The sequence below is a fragment of the Kogia breviceps genome, chromosome 8 (genome assembly GCF_026419965.1).
Source record: "Kogia breviceps isolate mKogBre1 chromosome 8, mKogBre1 haplotype 1, whole genome shotgun sequence".
Classification (NCBI taxonomy): Eukaryota; Metazoa; Chordata; class Mammalia; order Artiodactyla; family Physeteridae; genus Kogia; species Kogia breviceps.
Genome location: NC_081317.1, coordinates 40,627,414 through 40,654,179, shown reverse-complemented (window position 1 = coordinate 40,654,179; position 26,766 = coordinate 40,627,414). Strand labels below are relative to the sequence as shown.

The window sequence follows — 26,766 nt, the reverse complement described above, 5'->3', positions numbered from 1 at the left end:
TGTCTGTAGCCTGAACCTCTCCTCCAGCTGCCCTGTCATTATCTCCAATTATATATCTAATCAAGTACATCTCCCTTAACACATCAAAACTAGACTTACACTCCTCCCCGTATGTACCTTGCTCACCTTGCTTGACATCTCTCTTGTTCTTAACCTCACACTTTTATCCATCAGTAAAACCTACTGGCTCTGCCTTCAAAACATACCCCAAATCTGACTACTACTTCTTACTACCTCCATTGCTACCAATCCAGCCCAAGCTGGTATTATCTCTGAGATATTACCTCTTAACAGTCTCTCAGCTTCCACCCTGGTTCCCCTAGTCCAATGGTTTTCACCTGGGAACTTGTTAGAAATGCAAATTCTCCCCCAACCCTAGGACTAGTAAATCAGAAACTCTGGGGATGGGACACAAAAATTGGAGTACTAAGCCCTCCACATCAAACGCCTGCACCACTTACCTGTCCCCAACTCACCACAGTCCCTTCACTACTTTCTCCCTAGCTCACCTTGCCAGTCACACCAAACTCCCTGTATTCTACAAACACACTCAGAACATTCACATTACAGGGTATTCTCATTAGTTGCCCCTCTTCCTGAAAAGCTGTTCACCCTCCCACATATTCCTCAAGTCTCTACTTAAATGTCACCTTCTCAATGAGGCCGCCTCTGACTACCCTATACAAAATAAAATCCCTTTGTCCTGAACTAATACTCTGCTTAATTTTTCACCAAAGCACTTGCCACTACCTAACAGGGCCATATATGTGTTTTGTTTACTGTCTCCCTACATTCTACTATCTAAACCCCATATGGACAGACTTTATCTACTGCTATACACTTTGAGCAACTAGAAAAGAACCTGTTACTCAACAGATGTTCAATAAATGTTCACTTTCTGAGTCAATGGTTGCCTATGGTTGATGAGAGGAAAAATACAAAGAAGTTGAAGAGAAACACTTATTGTTACCTAAGTAAATTTCATAGCAGAAAATTTCATAGCAGAAAACCAAATAAAAATTCCCCAAACTGTAAATGAATGAAGACAGAATGCAGCAGTTGACAGTTCAGAGTATATCAACTGGTTAGCAAAGTTTAGGAATACTACAAAACTGATCCCAGAGGGCACAGTAGGCTTTATATAAGCCAAAGAAGACAGATGAAATTCCAGAGAATACCATGTGCATTTACTAAGTATAGTTTTCCCCAAGTGTGTTCACTGGATATAGTGTTACCTTAAAGAACAGTTAAGTAAAAAGGACAGCAGAGGATAGGACAAAGCTGTATTAAACAGGTTTCTTTAATGCAGGACTTCTTATTGACTTAACATGCTTAATGTTAATAAAGTATGCAGTATTTCCCTGCCTTAACAACATAACCTTTTTTGTTTTGCACAAGAACACAGACATGCGCCCTAGCTTCTTTTGTCACTAATGTTAGTGACATTCTTATCTGTCCTAATTTGTTGTAACTTGCCTGTTAAATTAACAAAGTAATAATGTCTCCCCAAACAAAAAACTCCTTTCATTACTATATTTAAGCCAAGTCTGAAACTCCAATTCTGAATACACAGAGGCCAGCTGTCATTTATCTGATTTGCTGCACTTTGTTTAGGATCACAAACATTCCACTTGGGAAATAAAACTCCTGAAATGTTATTTTCACCACTCTATTCTTTATTCATTTGTAATAACCCAATATGAGAACAATTTAAGTCTGTATTATTTCAAGAGTTTTTTTAATGCTTTTGAGAATTTTAAGTATTTTGAACTGAACTAAGATGAACATATTAGAAACAAACAAACAAACAACAAAAATCAAACCAGGGCAACAACTAAAAGGTACTTGAGAGATCACCCAGTTGGGTGTGCCGCACAGGCCTTACCACCACTTTCAGTGAAGAAATCATGATGCCCTGACTCAAAAATCAAATAACTAGTCAAGTACCAAAAAGAGCAAGCAAAGCCCAGGCCACCTAACTTCCCAGCTGGCTCTCTTTTTAACACACAATATAGTATATATGCACATATTTTAATTGAGGAAACAAGAAGTCAATGAAAAATAATCTCAAGTGTAATAAAATCAGGGGAACCAACTCCAACAGTCTTTAAAAGACATGGTAAGAGAAAGTAAATTGAAGACACCTTTTTCTTTCTACAAAAAAGGCAAGACAAAAAAGTGTAAAAGCTAGAGATTTATTGTTATTTTGTGATTAATAAATTGTCAAATTGGTTATGACACTATCCCACACTGTATACCACCATTAGCCAGTACAAAAGTTTTTAAACCATACTGAGGCATAAGGCAGAGAGAGCAGACACATGAATATCATCCTTAACAACTTCCTCTTAGTCATGCCTCCATCTTGACCTTTGTACATGTTTTTTTTCCAGGGTAAAGTGTCAGAACAGTGCACGAAATGGTGGGCAACCTGCCTCTTTACCTTTTTTAATAGCAAGCAACTTATAGAAGTAATGGAAACAACTTGTATTTCCCTTGATTTTACTGGTCTGAATTCACTTTAGGTTACTTTAACATCCTTTAACTGTACATGAGAGAATATAATGACCTAAGAGAATACTGAACCAGAGTCAGCCAAATATATTACTGACCCCTAAGTTATGTTTTAATTGGTCCTAAAGGAATGTACCACCCCAATAGTTTGAGAGTTAGGCAAACAGAATTTCTTTGGGGAGGGAAGAAAAAAGCTGTGGAACAGCCAAATGTATTCAACATTGTTAAAACGGCTCTTTGTTTTCACCCCTGAAAGATACTTCTTTACTACACTATATGCACAGAAATCCTAACAGAATCTTGGTTGCCAGTATTATTTAGGCTGGCCCAATCCAGGATAGATCCCCACCCCACCCCCAAAATTCCCCTCTCTCAGGCTCTGAAAAGCACAATATTTAACTATTTCTTAATAGAACTACCAAAACACTTCAGAAACAAGTGACTCACAAATCATTTTAAATTCATGTATTGCCTGTGCATAAGAAAAATGATAAACCCAAAAAGACAGTTCTATTTTTATATGGCAATTAAAAATAAATGAAACATCAAGACACTTTCAGTGAAAGCAACATTTCAATTACAAATTGTAATGCCTGTTAAACTACCTATGGGAGAAGCTGAAAAGTCCTAGGCAAATGCACTTTTGGGTTATACTACAGTGCTCCTTCAGTATGCACAAAGATTAAGGTAATTTACAGTCAATCTGTGAATGTTGAGACAATGTTACATCATCCTGTCTGTACAATTAAATGTCCTTAAAGAGATAACCAGAATCAGCTTTTCTACTATATTTTCAACAAACCTGACTAACCGGTACTTTTGCTGAGATGTGTATCAAAGATGCTGTAAGATTCTATACAATTAGGAAATACTCAGCTTTAAAGTATTTCCTTATCTTCACTTTTTTGGTTACAGATGTTTTTGCTCAGATGATCTATTGCAGTACATTTCTAGAAATGCAGTCCCAAATGTGCATACACATTCTGTATACAAATAAAGCAAAAACTGTCAGTAGTATAAATCTTACAGCATTTTTGTTTGCAAAAATACATGCCAAAGTCACAATAAGCAATATTGTACCACAAATTACAAAGCGCAAATGATTTGCTTCTTTTTAATGCTTTTATTCTACATAAATTACTACCATAGGCTAATGTTTAAAAAGCAAATGAACTGGACAGATGCAGGACAAAAATCTGTTCACCCAACTATAAAAGGTGATATGTTTTTTAAAAATTACAATAAATGCAGAAGTGGTTGATGCATGCAGTAGCCTTAAATGAAAAAGCATTGATTCCCACTGTTCCAGGAAAAAAACAAAAAACAAACAAACAAAAACACAGAGAAACCCACACATCCTACTGCACTCCACCTTAAAATGCATCATATTGGGTTTGTTTATAACAGCACAGAATTCCAGGAGTCAAAATGAAATAAAGCGGGTATTTTAAAGATTTAAGAGCCGTTATCAAAAATAAATTACATTTTTTCAAGATACAGAAATGCTGCTATGATGGTTGAGAGCCCAGTAACCTTTCAATAGCCGCATTGATATCACCTCCTGTGGCTATTAGCGCTTGCAAGTTTGCTTCACGGTTCAAAAATCCCATTGCACTGAGCTGTTCTAGTTGCTGTTGAAATCTGACTTCTGGATTCTGTAGCTGTTAAAGAAAAACAAACAAACAAACAAAAACTCTAAGGAAAATCAGTCCATGTCACACCTAAATAATCTTAAAAATTTTAATTGCTTTTTAAAATAACATATGCTAGACTACTGAGGTATAAAAGCACTGGCCTCTCTAGAAACATATTCAACATATTTAAAAGTTCAATTAGCACTTCATTTTTTAAATTTTTTTTCTTTTTTTTTTTTTTTTTTTTTTTGCGGTACACGGGCCTCTCTCTCACTGTTGTGGCCTCTCCTGTTGCAGAGCACAGGCTCCGGACGCGCAGGCTCAGTGCCCATGGCTCACAGGCCTAGCCACTCCGCGGCATGTGGGATCTTCCCAGACCGGGGCACGAACCCATGTCCCCTGCATTGGCAGGCAGACTCTCAACCACTGCGCCACCAGGGAAGCCCAGCACTTTACTTTAAACAATTTATACCTAAACAATGATGTCAAAGATCACATAACTCTGCTTTAAAAAAAAAAAAAAAAAAAAAAAAAAAAAAAAGCTTAATAGACTTCAACCATTTACTTAAGAAGCTCATGAACGTATAGGCAAACTTTAAAAAGTATGTATGCAAGTAGTTTAGAATTAGATTATTTATTTTGTAGCTACTGACCAATTGGGTAATTATAAAAGCCAGTGTCCTCATGCATAAAATTCTAAAGTTCTAATGAGCCTTAGAATGTAGAATTAATTTCTGTATCAGCCAATCAAGTCTTCATAAAAGAGTTCCAGTTTCACATGCACAGACTACACTTCTGACTGTTCAGCTGCACCTCCTTTTCAGAAATGATATAATACAAAAATACATAAATGATCACTCAATTATGGGCAACCTGATAATGGCGAGGCCTGTAGATTGTTCAACTTAGATAACAATTTGGCCTAATACATGAAATCGTTTTTTCTTGTTAATTCCAAGAATATTTACTGAGCCAGAAGTTATGCTAGGTATCAGGAATACAAATTCTTTGTTAAGATAAAACTCTGACCTGTTTTTATTGTATTTAATAAGGCTTAAAATAAAAAAACTATGCTGTATTTTCACCACATAGAAGTTTAAGGACAATCTACTGTAACAGGTTTGAACTGGGAATAATAATGGCATAGTCTTAGTAAATAAATGATTCCAGATGCAAGAATATTAGGCATTCACATTTTTCAGCCATATCTGTGAGGTGTATGTATGTAACAAGTTACCACAGGAGGCAGTAGTGGGTGGGGTGAGGTAGTTAGGAATTCTTCTACATCAAAGTACAAAGACTTAGATAGAATTCAGGAGATACTGAGAATAACCAAGTTTCTATTCCTCCTTGACAAACTTTTATAAAATATAACCTGTTTCAAATAATTTTCGAACAAGGACTGCAAAAAAGAATGCATTTTTAAAGGCAACTTTCAAAAATTAAGGCAAAGCATTTCTTCCCTTCAACTGTAACGTTTCCTTTAGTGTCCAATATAGTACCAAAGTTAACCATTTCTGTAATGCCTGTTTTTTAGAATCAATATAATTAAGAATGTACTTTTCATTACAGGCTAAACCAAAAAAATGACCACCTTCTTTTCTTTTCTTGAAATTTCTAAATTTCTAACATTAAGAAGAGCAGAAAAGAATCATTACCTGAGGATTCACTCCAGCAAGAGCCTGTAGCATTTGTTGGATAAACTGCTGGTGTCCAGATTCGGTAGTTCCTGCTGTGGGACTTGGGTTTTCACCAGATGCAGAATTAGAGCCACTGGTTCCTGAAGAGCTTCCAGTGCTTCCTAATGCCCCCAGGCCAGGAGTAAACCTAGAAAAAGCGTAAGTTGTTAGTAAACCTAAACTGCAAAACAAGAGGCCAGACCAGGCCAGCTGATGGCAAATCAGTTACATTTCAACACAGTATTAGCCAAGTTATCTTCTTAAAATAACCATTTTTAACTTTGAAAACTCTGTCTTAAATAAAACAATCTCAACCAAAAAAAGGCAGGATGGCATTAAGTCTGAAATTCTCAGAGAAAAAAACCATTGTGCACTTTCATAATCTTCCCCAAACAAACTTACCCTGGGATGAGGCCGGGAGCTTCAGTCGCTAAGGTCTGTAAACCCTGCTGAATCTGTAACAAGGCCTGCATTGCTCTAGGGTTTGACATTGCTGATAACGTATCAGGATTCTGCATCTAAGGAAGAAAGAAAACCAGTGGTTATGAGGGAATTAAAGTCAGTAAAGGTAAAATTTAAGTGTTTTCTTTGCTACGCTTCTTGAGAAAATCTAATACCTTACGCCTAGACACTGTGAATCCATAATTTCTTTCCCAAAATAAACACAAGCACCTCCTCTTTGACAGCAATCTCGTGTGCAAATCGTTACTTGACCTCCTCCTAAGTCTATCATGAAAGCCATTTTTCATAATGAAAGACAATCAGGAGCTCCTCTGGAAGCCGCAGCTGTTCCCCATTTTCCAACAGATAAAAGTATTATTTCTGAGAGACAACCTCCAAATGCACAGTTTATATAACATGGTAATAATGGTGAAAGCCACATATTCCTCTTGACCATGTGTTATCTGTTGCTGATGTAACAATTTTACCAGTCAGATACACTCTAAAACAAGTTCCAAAGGTGAAGTTAATACATGTGTCCGGTTCAGCTTCCCTACTTCCAAATATACACCACCTGACTAACCAAAAAAGATAGGCTTCCATCATTACAATAGATCAAAGACACTAACCTTGGATTATGGTTTACAGGCCTGAGGATCATTTGCATAATATTTAAAATCCCTCCCTAGAACTACCAGTTTCAAAATGCCAAGACTGACTTCTCTTCTTTTTAAATAATAAAATTACCATGGCCATCTCAAGTACTTTTCTAATAATAAAACCTTCTTTATATGACAACACCGACAATTTTAATCTTGCTAATTCGAGTCTGAGGAATGAGATCTACCCCTTGGAAAACAGGCATTCTATTAATTTGGAGTACCTGAAACATTACAAAATCAAACATGTAAAATAGGATAGGGTAGCTCTTTCCTGTTACTCGAGATTAGTTAAACCATAAAGTGTAACATGACAATGAAGCACTTCAAAGTTAGTAAAGTGAAAGGAAATGGTTTATGGTATTAACGAAGCATTCAAAATCCTAAATCCTCAAAAGCAAAAGCCAAATGGTCCTTTCCTCAGAATTTATATTTAAAAAATATAAGCAAAAGGTCAGCAGTGGAATGGGGCTCAATTAAGATCAAGCTGAATTCTCTGCAAGTTGATAGCAGGCTGTATTCTACGTTTTGCTATCAGCCAGAGAAAAGCAAGGAAAATGTTTATCACCAAACTTTTTCAAGCAAATCATTACCAAAGATAGCTAGCATCTTTTCTTACTCACTTGTTGGAGGAAAGTTGGGAGCTGTTGTCTCATTTGTTCTTGAAGCTGAGGATTTCCAGCAAATAGGGGATTATTCAGCATCATCTATGGGGCAAGTGTTCAAACAATTTTAACTGGAAATATCTGAAACAAGTAATGTACCTTGTTTAATAGTCTATCTTCCCCCAAGTGCCTAATGTGGCACTTAACAGGGAGGAAGGTAGAACATGAATAAAAAAGGGAAGATACTGTCCACAAAAGAGATTGCCAAAACAAAACAAAAACAAAAACGAGGCATCTTCTCTCTCAATGGGAATGGTGATTATGATAATGACATGCAATATCCTAAAATATAAAAGCAAAGGTTTCTTTGACTTTTCCTTGAGTAAAGGTGAATATCTGCCCTTGAAAGAAAAATGGGAGTAACTGGCATTCATGAAGATATATTTTCTGCTACACTGACAGAATAAACATAGGCATCAATACATGAAACTATACATGGCTTGCACAGACACCTCAACACACAAGTGGCAAGCACAGAGAAAATCCAGATCTGGAACTGCTGTATCTACCTGCCTACTGCAAAACAGATAATATTAGGTCCAGAAAAATAACACCGCAGAACAGCAACCAACTTGCCAGAGAAATGGAGCTGCTAGGTGAATATAAGCCTAGGACTAGCACCAGTAGATCTTTGGGATTACAGTATTAAAATGCTTTTAAAAGACCTTAAAAGATGTAAATCCATTTGAGAACACGAAGATTAGCCTCTGGATTTCACCTCACTACCACCACAGATGAGAAAAATGGCATGCCTCCTAACCTTCAAATGGGTGTTAAGAGTTAAAAAGTCAGGGTCAATATTAACATGATGTTGTATACCTGAAAATAAGATTACAATACACGATCAGCATAACCAGAAACTAGTAAATTCTCATAGCTTCAAAAAAGACAATTTTTTATATCAGTTTCCCCAGATGGAGTGAAAAGTCAACTAACAATGATTTACTGATAGCCTATTTACCAGTCCACATCCAAAGTCTGGCGGGGTGGGGGATGATCCTTGCCCTTAACTAATTAACTACATTCGAGAGTAATTATATGTTAACTACTAGAAGAAGAGAGAATTCTTCCCTCCCTCCTTTAGTTTATCAATTGTTGCAAAGTAGATTAAGTTAATTTCAACAAAATAAAGTAGGAAGAAGTCAGACAATGTTTTATAGTTATACAGCATTTATTTCAAAGTGACCAGTAAGTTCACAGTAAATAAAGTAAAACCTACTTGAGACCAACAAACCTGCTTCTTTAACGGCTCCAGTCAAATATTTTGTATTATGAAAATATATCAATAAAGTTATCACATTTATCTTTCAGGATTCATGTTATTTGAACAAGCACGTCATCTTAAACTGATTCATTCCTTCTCAGAAAATTGTATCACATTTGATTAGGATATTTCTCCTAACGTACCTGACTGTATATAACAACAGTTTTTACAATCAGAAGTTTTTGAATACCTAAAAATCAAAATCAGAATAGAGAAACTACAAACTTTAATCTGCTGGTAACCAAAGTACATTGTAAGCATTTCTAACAATTGTCTATAATAAAGGACGATTCGTATCTAGCTTTCTTTTGTCAACAATTTGTTTTAGAGTAAAAAAGCAGCATACAAAAGTGCTCAAGTCACTTTATAAATGTAAAATTGTTAGTTTAAATGGCCGGGAATGTGCTTGTTAAAGTCAAAATTTTAAAGCAAGACGCACATTTAATGCTTATTATTAATTAGCTAAATATACATTTAAAACCATACAAATAGGATCACTCTGTATACATATTTTCCATTTATTTTAAACAAAAGTACTACCACAGTAAGTTGAAGCATTTAATACTAATAACTCAGTCTAATAATTTTCTTATGAATATTTCATAAAACGTACCTACAAATATACAAAATTTAAAGTATACAAAAAATTATCTAAAAAATCTTTATTTCCAATTTTACAAATTTTAAGAGGACAGAAGCTGTTGCTGAGGATTGCAACTCAAAGATATCTGCTATACACTTTAATCAACCTGGTTCCAAATTTTAGAAGTATAAAAACTGTTTCAATTTGACATAATGAAGAAAGTGATTAACTTTAAAAGCTTTTAAAATTTTGGAAATGGAAAGTTACTATAAAGGAAACTATTTCAAATTCCCAACATTCCAGAGAAGGGAAGCCATTTTTAATAAATAGCAAATACAAATCACAGATGATCAAGGTTTAGTTCACATTCTCCAAGGTTTTTCAAGCCTAATGGTTCTTAACCCTATGGGTATATCAGAATCACCTAGGGAACTTGGGGAAAAAAAAAAAATTCAATATAGTTATATCAAAATCTCTCAGGACAGGGCTAAGAATTTTTTTTTTTTTAATTTTAAAGTTCCCAAAGTCATTCTAAATGTTAAGCTAGGGTTGGGGATCCACTCATTTTTTTTAGTTACGGACTGTTCAGAAACAAGTTAGAAAATGAATTATTTAATAAAGGATCAGTATACTAACTTTGGGCGGAGATCTGTAACAGAAAGAATGAGAATACTGTTCCCACAAATCTCTCTCCACCAACAGTAAACAATTTCAGGCTATTTTATAACTGCCATTTTGAACATGACTATTATTCAGAATCTGTGTGATCTAATAAATAAAAGTATCAAATGTATTAACACTTCTAAATCACTTTCAAGATTTACCTTACACTAAAGAATAGGCTTCAAAAGGGAGAGCAATTCAAAACTTTTGTATTCATCTCCTATATCGACAATATGTAGATACAAACTAAACCTGCACTTCTTTCTGAAGGGAGTGAACAGCGGAAATGAAGCTGTTTTAATTATATTATGAAGTATTAATTTACTGTAAAGAAACAAACTGTCCAAAAAATTGGAGATGCAGTTTGCCTACTTTTCTAGTGTGTTAAGGCAGCACACACAAATGTGCCAAAATCACAATTATTTGATTAGGCCACTTCAATACACAGTGCTCAGTCCTTTATAATACAATTATAAACTCACCTGTGCAGCAAGGTCAGGGTTCTGGCTTAGTGACTGCATCATGCTTCTCATGTAGGGGGCAGACAACATGTTTTGCATAAGTTGTGGGTTTTCAGTTATTTGTTGCAACAAGCTCTGCATTCCTGGTGTGTTGAACATACTAGCTGAAAGTTTGTTTAAAAAAAAAAAAAAGACATTTTATCAAGGAAAAGATACATAAAAGAAAGTTTTAAAACAATATATACTGTGCATAATTTTAGCAACTGCAGATAAATACACATATTACTTATCAATTGAACTAAGAAAGAATTTTAAAACTAAGATCTCCAAACTACATGCCCAACATATACCAATAAAGGAGGGTTTATGGACTTTAAACATTCTGGTTGCATTTATAGAAAAATCACATCTTATGGAAAGGCTAGGTTCTAAAAAATCAATTTAAGGCAAAAAATTGATATGGTAAAAATTACTATTGAAAAAATATCATTAAGTGAAGAAGTCTGAGCCAACTTTTCCTCCAGGATCGCTTAATTAGAATATTCAGCACTCAATATATGTTCCCACTTAAGAAAGAAAGAAGCCTTCTCTCCCAGGCCTCCACCCCATTTTCACTGAATCCTGGCACTCAATGAATTCAACCCTAAATTAAGGGAGCTTCTTCATACTTCAGTTTCCCCATCTGTAAAATGGGGTAAACAGTATCTACCTGATAGAGTTGTTCTGACAATTAAATTAATGTGTAGCTGCATTACTATTATTTGTTTTTTGTAGAGAGCTATAGCTATATTCATGTGAATTCAACATTCTTTGAAAACTAATTAATTTGTTCAACATATATCCAGATTTTCACTTGCTGGCTAGATATACTCAAACTCAAGTAAACTTACAACTGATTAGCTTTTTCATTTCCCTGCTGTTCTTATTCCACCCAGTGTAGTTTAATGGGCTCAAAACATTTGACTCTTCCAGCTTACCTTTCTAGTTTATTATAATTCTGCTCTTTTTCTATAATAATTTTTGCTTTTCCTATTCTCTCATGTTATTTCAATTTAGGTTTCTTCCCCCCACATCCTAGAGTCCAAGGATATTCAAAGATAGCTGATAAACATAGCCTGCAGGGCAAATATGGCCCATGACCTCTTTTTGTACAGCCCATGAGCTAAAAATGGTTTTTACATTTTTAAATGGTTGAAAAAAATAATAATAAAATCTGAAAACTGTATGAAATTCAAACTTCAAGATCCATAAGTAACATTTTATTGGAACATAATCATGCTCCCTCATTTATTATCTATAGCTGCCTCTACACAACAAAAGCAGAGTAGTTTCGACAGAGGCTCCACATGGCACTATCATACTGCTCTATACTGCTGTTCAGCATACGACAAGTCACAGTGAGTCAGTTACACTTCATGCCATATGAATCACTGTAGCATGCTGTTATTTCTTTTCTCATTACCACTGCATACCAATTATATCAGAACAAGAAGAAAAAGGGGAGAATTGGACTATGAATGCACTGCTTTTAAGGCACAGAAGAATATGGATTATTTTATCAAATGAGATGGCAAAACCGTATTTACTATGCAATGACACTAAAAGAATACAATACGCTTCAACACTGCTACAACACTTATCACAGTATTCCCAACTCACGGTAAAGTCAGAAAAATACAAAATCTAAAATACAATTATCTCATCGTAGCCAAACTGCTTCAAAAATAAAAAATGAAAATAAGGCTGCAACCAAAGTTAGGTTCCCAAATGGTTCTTCTGTAGCCAAGCAAGGAAAGCAGTATACTAGTGGTGACTAATTAGCATGGTTATTTAAATCTTGATGCAGCAGCCAAATAAATGTGTCCAGAAAAAATAAACTTAAGACCATTAGCCTTTCAAGGAAAACAGTTTCTCAAGAGTTAAAGGACATTGGGCTCTACATCGATAATCAATTAAAAAACAATGCAGGGACTTCCCTGGTGGTCCAGTGGTTAAAACTCTGTGCTCCCAATGCAGGGGGTCTGGGTTCGATCCCTGGCCACGGAACTAGATCCCACATGCTGCAACAAAGATCCCACACGCGGCAATGAAGATCCCACGTGCCACAACTAAGACCCGGCACAGCCAAATAAATAAATATATATTTTTACAGACTATGAAACTACATAATTATTTTAATGCAAATTATTTTGAGTAGTATTCCTTGCTTCTTGACAAATGTTACTGATACTGATCAGTTCTTGTTTTTGAGGAGTCAATGTCAAGTTTGAAGTAACTGAAAAATTAGTTTTTATAAACAGTCTGCATGGACTAACTACAGGCAAAACTATTCAAAGTTGAGAGAACACTGATTTGGTACAACCTGAGGTAGAATCTGCTAAGATGTGCTACATCTGATGATGATAAAAACACATGTGGAGTATTAAAAGAATTACTTGGACAAAGATATAATGCTTACAAAGTATTTTTAATGCTTATAAGTATTTAAATGCTTATAAGGTATTTAAAGACTATAGTTAATCACTGTCTTATTCATCAGCAGGTACTCTGGAACATATTCTGAACTTTCACGTTATTCAACTGGTAAGAGTATCAATGATGAACTTCACTTCACTCTTGTGAACTCAGCCATAGTCAATTTCATGAACTTTTGTCAGAAATATGCTGACTTGCCCAAACACACAGCAGTTTGACAGCTTAACAGAGGTCAAGTTTTCTGGTTTTGTTTGTTTGTGTTTAAAGAGGTAAAGTTTTACCGCAATTTTTTTAGCTCAGAGCTAAGAGTGAAATTCTTCTGAACCACTCGACCACTATTATCAAACAATAAATGACTTTGGAAATTATCTTTTGCTAGAGACTTGGTAATGTTTCTCAATGAATTCCCCAAATTACAAGGCAAAACAGCATTTATACGCCAAACTCATACTGTGGTTAAGTCATTTTGACAACAAATGAAATTGTTTGAATCACAGGCAATGTCAGGCTGCTTTATACATTCTCGTGCTGTCAAGTTAAAACAAGCAGCAAGTTCTCCATTCCCACAAATGTGCAGTAAAGATAGTTTGAGCTCACAGTATTGTTCCAACAGCATTTTTTGGACCTCAGTTCAAGTGCAAAGAAAACTCCACATTTTAAAATTCATTTAATTGTATAATTGAGGCACTACCACCTAATCTTCAATTGGAAGTGATTAATCTGTCACATGCTAAAAGCCAAAAAGAATCTAACAGAATCCTATAAATGCTTTCCAACTGATGAATATGCTACTATAATAATATATTTTGGGAATGAATACACATTTGAATGAAATAAGTAAAATCTCATTACCTATAAGTATTAACAGATGAACATTTGCAAATGATTTGCAATTGACAAAAGGAAACACTGTGAACATCAATTAAGCAAAATGTCATCCCTAAAAAGAATTCCATTCCTATCATTAGTGGATATCTGTAAGAAAATGTTATACCCAATTATTATTACATTTTTAATTCCATCAATAAAAGAACTTGTGGAACTTTGTTTTCTCTCGTAATGTAATACTTTTTTTTTTTTTGGCCACGCCACGTGGCTTGCGGGATCTTAGTTCCTAACCAGGGATCAAACCCACGCTCTAGACAGTGAAAACATGGAGTCCTAACCATTGGACCACTGGGGAATTCCCTTCATAATGTGATAGTCTTGGATTTTGCCTCTTGGCCTGCAAAGCCTGAAGTATTATTATCCCTTTGCAGAAAAAATTTGCTGACCCCTGCTCTAAGTTTCCTCACCTTCCAGAGTGAGCGCTTACAGGGCAAAAGGAGAGTCACGAATTTCACCTTATATATATGCATACCTAACTAACTTCGAAGAGTTGAGTAAACATTATAATAGTAAAAAATAGTAAAAGATTTCATATTAACATGAAATCTTAAATACTGTATCAAGCCATTAAATAAAAAATCTGTGTAAGAAGGTGCAAAACCACTTTTTGTTTGTAAGACAAAGTTGTTACTACAGACACCACGCTACAGTAAAAAAAACAATTCGCCTGTCAGTGGGGAAACCCGATTAAACCTATGTTGTCTCTGCTCTTAGACCTCTAAAATGTGAATAAAGCATCTCTCTCAAAAGTCTGTCAGTAAGAATCAAATAAGCATTAAGTAAAATCAGAACAGGATAATTCTTTTCCTTGTTTTAAACATGGTATCTGGATGTTTAGACTTATCACAGTGATCATTTTGTCATCTATACAAATATTGTATCATTACATTTTACACCTGACACCTGAAGCTAATACGTTATATGTCAATCATACCTTAATTTTTTTAATGGTATTAAATTTTTATAAAAACATTCTGTATTTTATCCAAAAATTTGATGATATCCACTGTATTCTATAAAAGAATATATACTACGGTGACCATTCTATTTCCTCTCAGTAATGAATTTTTTAAAAATTCCTCATCCAGCATCTCATTTTTCTACTTCCTCTGCCAAAAGACAGGTATCTTTTAAAACATACCTAATCACTCTCACCTTAGGGACATGGCTCCATGCTTTCATTTCTTCTCATTTAAATGCTATTAGGACTAAAATAAACATTCTGGCTACTGATTCTGGACCTAATTCTTAGCATGTTAAACATCTGAATAGTTGAAAAGGATATCCACTTACTGAGTCTAGTCTACAGAAAAATGACCAAAAGTAAATTCCTAACCTGCTCACACATCAGAATCTCTAGCAACTTTACACAAACACAGATCTTAAACCCCATTGTGGCAGATTCTGATCCATAAGGTCTGAGGTTAAGACTCAGAAATCTGATTTTTAAACAAATCTGGCAGGTACTCTGATGCAGCTAGTTTAGTCCTGGTGTCAAGAGTGGATACCCATTGATTTCTATAAAAGTACACAAAACTGGAGTAAAGCCAAGGAAAATGTATCCCAGTGATTAAGTACACAGGTAACTGTGTTACCCCTACACTTCAGTTTTCCTATGCTGTTGAAAGGAGAAGACAACCCACTTCTCCCAAACCACCTTACGAGAAGAGAAAACCACAAACCTGCCTCTGGAAACCTTCAGTAACCTTTTGCACTAAAATGCTCACAGTAATTAATACTAATTATTACATATTTAAAGCATCCTTAAAAAACAAAAAATGCACCTTGCAACATGAAAAGATAGTTCACAAAAGTTGTTCCTCATACACACACAAAAGCACTAAGGATAACAGTATAAGAAATGTTTTCATTGTCCAAATAAGTGAGAACAAAGGGAAAAAGTATCAGTTGTTATGAGCATACCTCCTACTCCAGGCCCCAAATTTGGCACAGTAGAATTCTGCCCGGCAGTGCCACTGGCAGCACCACTACTAGTGCCCCCCACGGCACTGGTGGTGCCACTGGAAGCTGATGAACTCTGAGAAGCCTGTGGAGCCCATGGATTGGGTAATGGATCTCTATTTTCTGTACGGGAAGGTTGACTACCTTCACCTGAGGATGTATTGCTCACTAAGGAAGCAAACGGATTGCCACCAAACTGTAATAAAAGACACAAAAATCATAAAGAATAAGCTTTTGTCTTAAATAACAGATATGGAACTCTTTGTTAATGAAAATTGCATTTCTGCATATAAAGACAACCCTCAACCACACACATATTTATGTTAAAACAGGAGCCTTGGCCTGAGCCTCAGAGCCAGTGTTATTACCTGTTCTTGTGCAGCACTCAGCATTGGTTCCTGAATATCTGTGTACATGCGCCGTAAAGCATTATATCCCCCCGGGATGCTTTCCAGGTTGCTCAAAGCTCGGTCCTGGTTTCTCATCATTTCCTGCATCATTGCTGGATTCCTAGCAAGTTCCAATGTCTAAGAAAAAGATTTCCGGGGGGAAAAAAAAGGCGCTGAAATACACATGGACTATTTTAGCTATTAACTGCCACAGTTAGTTTTATAAGTTTTCTAATTCTATGAATTAGCAATCTTCAATATTTAAATCAGAAAATTATTCTGAATAATTCCTGTTGGAAATCACCTCAAAAAACAAGCTAACATTCAAATAACATCAAAAGAGAAGCACTTTGTTATGCATGACTGTCCATCTCTTGAATTGGACTTTTTGTTTCTTAAATCTGCAAAATAACTATTTACAAAAATCTTTAAAATACAGCATAAAATTCAAAGTTCAAATAGTTCGCATTACAGCTTTGTTTAGTTTTCCTGAACAAGGATTAGGAATTGTTTTTTTTTAAGCTTATAAATATGGCAAGCTCTTTAAATACAGAAAATTAAATAGGAAGAAATAAGTATATAATTTCTTAGCTAAAAGAAACTTTTCACATACTTGTCTCATAATATCTGGATTATTCAGCATATGACTAATTTCTGGATTTCTCTGTATCAACTGCTGCATTTGTGGATTGGCCATAATTAACTGCCTCATCAGGTCAGGATTTGAAAGCATGCTCTGGACAAAGGGATTCTCCATGATCTGGACCATCATTTCAGGATTGGACATAAGTTGCCGCTGCATTTGGCTCTGTAGTTCAGAGAAGTTGGTAGTATTCAAACCCAAGCTACTCAGACCTGCAAGTCCTCCAAGCCCACCTAAGAAGATAAAGGGAAAAACACACATAAATGAAATTCAGAAATTTCATCATTAATATGACTAGGCTAAAATATGAAGATGCAAAAATATTTACTGAATCAATAGCCTATTAACAGAAAACCATTCAGTTTAAAGCAAAAATAGAATTCCTATTACTTTCATAAGTACATGTTTAATTTCTATAATTCAGACTTGTAAAAAATGCATTCACTTTGATATTTAAGTATAAGTAATAAAGCCAAATAAATATGTATTTCCTATGTGTAGTATAATACAAAAATATATTTGGTCTTTGTCCCTGGTTCTAGGCACAGAGCTCCTAAAACCCTTAGGATTTCCTGACTGAAGGGAATGTCTTTTGTTATTTGTAACAAGCCCGTTTGGATCATACTTCATTTATGCTAATGATGTTTATTATGGTGGAGCCCCTAAACAGCCTCAGGATGGGGTGGTCACCACAAAGACCAAGTGATTTGAGAGTGGAACTTTCAGCCCCATCCACCAACGTCGAGGACTAGAAGAGGATATAGAGATGGAGTTCTGTGAAACCCTTGTGCAATGAGGTTCAGAAGCTTCTGGGTTGGTGAACACACCTAGGTGCTATTAGGAGGACACGCCCAGAGAGGGCATAGAAGCTCTGCACTCTTCCCCCACCCCCGATGCCTTGCCCACCCTATGCTTCTCTTCCACTTGTCTATTTCTGAGATGTATTCTTTATAATAAACTGGTAAATTTAATAAATTATAATAAACTGGTAAATTATAATAAACTGGTAAATTTAAGTAAAGTGTTTTCCTGAGTTCTGTGAGCCATTCTAGCAAATTACCAAACCTGATAAGGGGGTTGTGGGAACACCCGATTTACAGCCTGCCAGTCAGAAGTACTGGTAGCCTGAGACTTGGACTGGTATCTGAAGTAGGAGCAGTCATGGGGTACTAAGTCCATTAACTTGTGGGATCTGACACTAACTCCAAGTAGGTAGTGTCTGAATTGAACTACTGGATACACACCCAGGTAGTGTTGGAGAACTGGCTGGTGTCAGAAAAACACCCCTGTACACTTTGCGTACAGAATATGTACGCAAAGGAAGAAATGAAAAATATACAGTAGATTATACTTCTAATAATCTCTTTCCAGAAGACTACTTTAAGTTTAGCAAGTAGAATTCACCTATGACTAGCTGGAACAGAGCTGCTGCCAATCATGAAAATAGATGTCTCTCTGGAGGAATTAAGTCATGGAGAAACCTAATAGATCCAAGAGGATGATTAAGTGCTTAGTGTAAAACTTTATAAAATTATATAACCAGCCAAATGCATTCATTCCTCACTTACTGAGCACTGTGCTACATGTTGGGAATAAGGTGACAAGAAAGACACAGTATACCCTCAGAACTCAATCTGGTGGGAAAGAATGACAAAGAAAACAAATGCAGAATAAGTACTTCAAAAGAGACATTCACAGGATATCACGGTAATAGTAACCAAGTGAAATGGCTGCTTTCCCACAAGATGACATTTAATGAACTTGGAAAATGAGTAAGTTGGCAAGAAGGGAGTGCTGGGAGGAAGATTTAATACTAGGCACAACAAACATTATATTCAAAAGCACAGATATAAATATGAGAATTGATGTATTCTTGAAACCACAAACAATTCAGTATGGCCAAAAGGGCAGACAGCAGTGCTTCTATTTCTTTTTCTTTTCTATTTCTTTTGCAGTTGGACAGGCCCATGTGACTAGTTATGGCGAAAGGATTGCAAGAAATGATGTGTGTCACTTCTGGCCCAAGTACAGAATACAAGGTCCAGCTTGAGACACTTTAGCTGTCTATTCTGCCACATTCCAAATGGTGCAGCTACAAGATGGCAAAATTCCATTAGCTTGAGTCCCTGAGGACTATGTAGATGGAGGTCTCAATGACCAATGAAGAACATAAAGCACGAGCAAACTATTACATTTAGAATGGATAAACAACAAGGTCCTACTGTATAGCACAGGGTACCATACTGAATATCCTGTGATAAACCATAATGGAAAAGAATATAAAAAAAGAATAGTCTGTGTATAACTGAGTCACTTTGCTGTACAGCAGAGATTGGCACAGCACTGTAAATCAACTCTACTTGAATTAAATATTTTTTTTTAAATGAAGAATGAAGAAAAGATTTAGAGCAAGAAATTAAGCTTCGTGGTAATAAGCCACTGAGTTTGGGGTTATCTATTACCACAGGATAGCCTATCCTAACTAGTATAACTGTTGAGATATGGTAAGAAATGGGGATGGAGAGGCAGATGGGGATTACATCACAAGTCGTGAAAGATTTTAAAAGCAAGACAGTCACTTAAGATATTCTAATAACAGTGTGGAAATGACACAGAGCAAACATTTTTAAAAGCTGGGGAGCTACATCAAGAAAGTAACAACAGAACAGAATAATTGCATGCAGTGGGATAGAGAAGATTTTATGGACCAAGAGATTTGGTTGGGGAGAGGTAATAGTTTGAGACAAGATTATGAGTTTTTACATTTGTTTTGTTCTTCTTTGCTTTCTAAGGAGGCACATACAGGCTAACGGACTCAGAGAACATCAGGCAATATCAAAGAGAGCTGAATACAAGGCATGGAGTTCAGAAGTGATGTGGGCTGAGGTAAAGATCTGAGAGTCAACAAGTTATAGTTAGGATAATGTCACTTGGGGAAAATAGAGTAAAAGAAGAGAAGACAAACAAGGCAGAACTCTGGGAACAATACTAATATAAGGAATAGGAAGAAGAGACCCACAAATGAGAGAGAAAAAAACTGGTCAGAAAATTAACCAGGGAAAAACAGTATCAGGAATTAAAGAAAAAAAATTTCAAGGGAAGACTGGTATGCATTGGAAGAGAGTGAATTAGATTTTAAATCACTTTCTTTTAATCTAAGTATCTAAAAATCTTAAAAAGTGTCCACTAAATTTGGCAAGCTAAGAGGTCAATGGTAACTTTATCAAGGGAATTTTCAGTAAAGTGATGGGGACAAGAAATGGAGCACAGTAAACTTAGTGAAAGAGAAATATAGACAGAAAACAGAAAATGCTTCTTCCAAAGACAGCTGACAAAGGAAGCAAAAGAAAGGTGGTAGTGGGATTCTGTGGCTTTTAAACATGGAATAGACCTTAACGAAAAGAGACAGCAAAAGAAAAGCTGAATATATAGGGTAAATGGAATATCTGATGGAGAAATGAAAGATAGGAGGGGGTGGGAATGAGATAAAAAATAAAGGGACTAGGGAGATGTATGGCCTCAGACAAATTAACTAAAAGCCTCTGTGGGCTTCAATTTCTTTGCCTATAAAATGAGGGAAGAGGGGAGAGATTTACCTCAAAAATACCTTTCATGAGTCTGAACACTAAATAATTTCATCCTAATCTCTCTAGATTGTTCATGTTAATAATTTTGCTATCTAAAACTCCCAAAAGAGACACATTTAACCCAAGATCATTTTAAAAAATAAGAGCATCAAACATGAAAAAAAAGGGCAAATGTCAATCCATGCCATTACTAAAAAACTTTTTCTGGAAGAGGTGGAAGGTATGATCCTCAATATGTGAAAATTGTACATATTTTTTTTTAAATGTCATTTCAAGGTACTATACTTGTCATACAAGTTCGGAACTGAAAGAAGCATTAAGCCATTTATCTACCTAGTTCAACTTTTGTTAGCTTCAGACTACTCTTTTCCCCAAAAAAACCTCCCAAATAAGAAAACTATTGATAGTTTTGGCTGATGCAGAAGATTCTTAACCACTGGGCTTGCTCCCAGGCCCAGGACTTTTTGTGTGCATTTAGAAGAGTAAGGAAATCACTAATGCAATCTGATCCCTTCATTTTACAAACAAGAAAATTGTATTCAGGAGGTTAGCTTATGATCAACAACTAGCTAATCCTCTCCAGAGTCAATTATGTGGTGGTCGGATCAGGTATACATACAGTACATTTCTTTCATTATTGATAAGAAATGTGTCACTTACTGACCACTTATTATATGTAAATGTAAGCTAAGCAAGTACATCTGTATTCCCAACTACTACTCCCTTAATACCTATGACTACAGAAATAAGCTATAAAAGTTTTTGTTTTCATTGCTAAAGTGACAATGTTTAATTCTATCATTTTATTTAAAACTATCCTGGGGGGAAGGAAGTTTTTAAAGAATCCTTATAAAAAATGACTAAAGATACTTACCTAAACCAAAAGGGTTGCTAGTGGTAGAACCAGATGTGGAGTTACTATTAGGAGCTGATGATGCGGTAGCATTGCTTCCACTGGTGTTTGTTTGCTGAGCTGAATGATCCTGAGGCCTAGGAAAAATAATTATATCAAGGTATAAACACTGGAGCTAATTACTTCAAAAGAATCTTTGGAACTCCAATACGCAGAAATAAAGTTTAAGTTTTCAGAACAACTCAAATTATCATAGAGTAAATACCCTGAAATAACTAAGCACTAGGAACACAAATATAAAGAAACATAGTGAAACCCCACGAAATCCAAACTATATTTCAACTGCCCTTCCTCAAGTATAGTGTCATAAATATTTTATTACTTTCAATCATACTGATTATGTAAGAGAAGGAGATAGGTCACCTCACAGAAGAGAATCAATGACTGGTCAAAATCACAAAGCTTGACTATATAAGCTATTTTTTATCTACCCCTTTCTAAGTTCTTGAGGGTTGGGGGGGCACTTTTACTCAGAACCTAAAAAAGTTAAAAGTAAAAAATAAAGAGAGACTTCACCAAAAGAAGGCTGAGAAATCAATACAAGTAATAACTGATTATTACTTAATATCCTTAAGTAAAAAATAAGGAGAGTTTATTGGAAACCCATTCCATGCGACACCAGTTAAGAGTTCTGAATCTCATTTCATCTGAATGATGATAAAATACCATATATGAATAAGTCTAAGGGAGCTCTAGGAGCTCTTTCACTAAGTATAAAATAATTTTAAGTGAAAAGAAAATATACCAATTTGATTGGCGATATTTTTACTTAGTGGTACACAAATAAAGTTATCTCTTAAAAACTGAATGGTGCCTTAGATTTAATGAAACATGGTTACTAATTTGTGGTTTGCCAAGAAGATGAGTCACCCCTGATCTCTGTCCAAAAATCTCTCTAAACAAAAAACATAGCTAAAAACATTAATTTGCTTGTTTTGTAATTCAAATAATATAATAACTCAATAATGATAAACCTTCTAAAATATCAGATGTGTAAGCATTAGCATTACTGAATCATTAAAACATTTGCTATCTACATGAGCAGCAAATAAATGAGTTTTAATCCATTTACGTATTAATGACAGAAAGCCATTTAAAGCCAAGACTGGTTATTTTTAAGGGAGAAATGTAAACATTTATTCATGGTTTAAAGTTAAATGTCTTCTAAAAACATACCTGTTTTGTGTTTTGATGACAAGGTGAACAGTAAGTCCATCGTGAATTCCATGCTGACTCAAAGTATCTTGATCTTTTAAAATTTTTCCAGCAAATATCAACACAAGTTGGTCGGTATGGGATTTAAAACGTTTAGAGATTTCTTCCTTGAACTAAATAAGATAAAATAAATATGTATTACAGATGTTTGCATAACATCATCTAGTCTAGTTTCTAGAAGAAGTACCTCAAAAGAAGCCCCCACTACAGATACTGCAACAATTCAAATATAAGGACATAGTCTTTCTGTGTCCATATCTTAATCTTAGTCGGAAATGAGTGTTACCACTTCACTCATCTCTAATGCAAACATTTTATTACAGGTGTACATATCCTATATTCAATCTTCTGCTAAGATCCAATAATTCACTTCTTTGTCATAGCCTTATTCTTTTTATATCAATGGTGCTAAACGTAGTTCAAGACACACATAGCTCTTACCAAGTTTACAATAATCTTAGTCCTCAGATTTCCATCTCAAATCCTGCTCCTTTCTAGTTCAATATAAAGAAAGCCAATTATACTGACTTTACGCCCCACCCCTTTCATTAAACATTTATTAACAAACAGTATCATGCAGATGCAAAGACAGAAAGCAAAAATCTTTCCCTGAAGGTGAGCAGTCAGTAAACCACAAAGTACAGAGGAAGCACAAGGGTAGTTACAGAAAGTTTTCCAGTGAAAACTAATTAGAAAGTAGCCAGGAAAACCTGAAGAAAGGCTTCCCAGGGACAAGAATAAAATGCAAAAACAGAGAATAGAAAAGTGTCATACTATAAGAAAAGCTTACTTATTCTACACTAGATCAGTTTCTCAAACCTTCATCAAAATCACCTGTATACTTAGGTTTTTTTACTCCACTGTCAAAGTCAGGAAACCTCAGGGTGGTAAAGAAATTCAAAGAACCACATCTTACCCCAATGCCCTACAGACACCAATGCCCTACAGAAGTGGCTCTCAATAGCATTATCACCAAGGCAATGTTTTGGAAATAAAAGGGGATATTTTTGGTTGTCACAGTTAAGTGGAAAGACACAGTAAATGATATCTAACATTTTCTTGCAGGGGGGCAGGAAGGGAGATGAAGAGGAATACAAATATAAAGCAAGATAGGCCATATGTCAATCACTTGAAAATGAGAGGTACACAAAAGTTCATCACATTCTACCTTTGTGTATAAATGAAATTTTCCATAATTAAGTTACAACATTCAATGTAACCAACTGGTTTTTTAAAAAACCATATAGATAATGTGCAATGATACTGCAGTAAATATTCTGGATCTTTTCCATCTGAATTTTCCTTCATTTGAAAATATACGATAGAAAACCATAATTCAAAAAAACACATGCACCCCAATGTTCACAGCAGCACTATTTACAATAGCCAGGACATGGAAGCAACCTAAATGTCCATCAACAGAGGAATGGATAACGAAGATCTGGTACATATATACAACGAAATATTACTCAACCATAAAAAGGAAATGAAACTGGGTCATTTATAGAGACATGGACGGACCTAGAAAGCATCATACAGAGTGAAGTAAGTCAGAAAAAGAAAAGCAAATATCTTATAATGACACATATATGTGGAATCTAGAAAAATGGTATAGATGATCTTATTTGCAAAGCAGAAATAGAGACAGACAGAGAACAAATGTATGGGGGAAAGGAGTGGGGTGGGAGGAACTGAGAGATGGATTGACACATATACATTATTGATACTATGTATAAAAGAGACAATTGATAGGAACATACTGTATAGCACAGGGAACTCTACCTAATACACTGTGGTAACCTAAATGGGAGGGAAGTCCAAAAGGGAGGGGATATCTGTATGTGTATGGCTGATTCATTTGTTGTGCAGCGGAGGCTAACACATTATAAAGCAACCACACTCCAATAAAAACTAATTTTAAAAAAAAGGAAATAAATGATATATAACCCTTTTACCTAAAATAAGCAATTTCCAACAAGAAAAATCTTTTTAAAGTACCATTAGCACAATATTCTATATAAAGAAGTAAGTCAAACCATGATTTAACCATTCTCCTATTATTAAACATCTCATTCTCCCTTTGGCAGCTATTAGAAATAATAATAAGGTAACGAGCAGAACACGTTTTTATAAGGACTGAATGAGAATGTATATAAAATTCAAGCATCAGTCACATACGTGGTGGTCAATAAATAGGAGCTACTACAATGCCAGCTCTTTTAATCCTCAGTAACCGAAGAAGATGACTTTTAATCCTATTTCAGATATAGAAACAGAGGTTCAATATGTCCCCCTCTTCTCACAGTGACACAGCTAATAAACTGCTAGGTTAAGCTTGAAATCTAGGTCTGACTTCAAGAACATCAAAACATTTTCATATGTAAAATGAGGTTAATCTAAGTTTGTGTTTCTTAACCTTAAACTAAGAAATCCTTTTCAGAATCCTTGATACACCTCATGTCATTCCAAAATATATAATTTAATTGTTTAACATACAATTATATAGCATTTTAGCACATTTTAGGACTTGAAGGTAAGATGCTAGATTGATGACACACATCTCTTACATCCTTTCAAATGCCCACTGAAACAACGATGAAAGATTTCTTCATGGTTTATGGAGATATAACTCACATATACAATTAACCCATTTAAGGTGTACAATGGTTTTTAGTATATTCACAGATACGTGCAACCATCACCACAATTTTGAAATTTTCATCTTCTCAAAAACAAACCAGTACCCTTTAGCTATCACCTCCCTATTCTCCCATCACTCCAAACCATAAGAAACCACTAATCGGGGAGTTCCATGGTGGTCCAGTGGTTAGGGCTAGGCACTTTCACTGCCAGGGCCCCAGGTTCAATCCCTGGTTGGGGAACTAAGACTCTGCAAGCTGCATGGCACGGCCAAAAAAAAAAGTCAGTGACTCCACAGATACCAATTTAACAAAAAAAAAAAGAAACCACTCACTGATCTACTTTCTGTCAAATAGATTTGCCTATTCTGGACATTTCACAATAAGTGAAATCATATAATATGCAATGTTTGCAAGGTGCATCCATGTCATGGTATATATCAATACTTCATCCCTTTTTATGGCCAAACAACATTGTATTGTATGAACATACAACATTTTGTTTATTCATTCATCAATTGATGGGCATTGGGGCTGTTTCCACCTTTGGGCTATTATGAATAATGTTGCTATAAACATTCATGTACAAGTATTTCTGTGGACATATGTGTTCATTTCTCTCGGGTATATACCTAGATGTGGAATTAAATTACTGGGTCACATGGTAACTCTTGATTTAATCATTTGAGGAACCACCAAAGTGTTATCCAAAGTGGCTAATGGCTATACCATTGTACAATCTACCAGCAATGTATGTAAGGGTTCTAATCTCTCCGTGCCTTCATCAATATTTATTACCTGACTAGTTTTTTTAATAGCCATCCTAGTAGATGTTCAGTAGTTTTGATTTGCATTCCCCTGTTGGCTAACAGTGTTGAGCATCTTTTCATGTGCTTATTTATATATCTTCTTTGGAGAACTTTATTAACATCCTTTGCCATTTTTTAATTGGGTTATTTGCCTTCCTATTACTGAGTTGTAAAAATTCCTCATATATTCTACATACAAGTCTTATCAGACATAACGATCTGCACAAAGAAAATTTTAAAGCAGAAACTCATCGACAGCAGAACAAATTGAGACCTTTTGGTCTTAACTGGAACAAAGTTTTGAACCCAGACATCCAGTGGACCCAAGAGAACTGAATCTTGAACTGGCAATACAGAAAGCCAAGCTAAAAGCTAATTCAATCCCCACAATCTACAGAATTCCTGGAAGACTCGACATGGTACCACCAGAGGCTGAGGATAAGGTATAATGTGAGAGGTGCCTAAGGGCTACAATAAGGGGATTTGCAAGCAGACACATCTTCACTGCACACTAAGCAAGCAACTGTTCCTCCCCAAACCCAACAAAAGACTAGAAGATTTTTTTTCTCTCTGGAAGGGGAACAGAAGGTCTCTGAACTAAAGAACACACCAGACACATTGAGAACAGACATAAAACACTAAAAACAGAAGATTAAGTAAACAGAGACATACCAGATGCTGAG

At 35.4% G+C, this 26,766-nt stretch overlaps 1 protein-coding gene across 2 annotated transcripts in view; it reads right to left on the bottom strand.

Moving 5' to 3' along the window:
* Nucleotides 1-2,181: 2,181 nt before the first annotated feature.
* Nucleotides 2,182-26,766, bottom strand: part of UBQLN1 (ubiquilin 1) — a 43,499-nt gene continuing 18,914 nt past the window's right edge. The window contains exons 2-11 of one of the 2 annotated variants that reach the window (XM_059072297.2): nt 22,597-22,748; nt 21,382-21,497; nt 16,891-17,153; nt 16,257-16,415; nt 15,850-16,084; nt 10,585-10,727; nt 7,551-7,634; nt 6,230-6,345; nt 5,807-5,975; nt 2,182-4,175 (exon numbers count right to left, since the gene is read on the bottom strand). In XM_059072297.2, coding sequence (XP_058928280.1) covers nt 4,023-4,175; nt 5,807-5,975; nt 6,230-6,345; nt 7,551-7,634; nt 10,585-10,727; nt 15,850-16,084; nt 16,257-16,415; nt 16,891-17,153; nt 21,382-21,497; nt 22,597-22,748 — 1,590 coding nt within the window. In that variant the 3' untranslated portion in view covers nt 2,182-4,022. The remainder of the gene's footprint in view (nt 4,176-5,806; nt 5,976-6,229; nt 6,346-7,550; nt 7,635-10,584; nt 10,728-15,849; nt 16,085-16,256; nt 16,416-16,890; nt 17,154-21,381; nt 21,498-22,596; nt 22,749-26,766) is intronic. The other variant, XM_059072298.2, reaches the window with a different exon arrangement.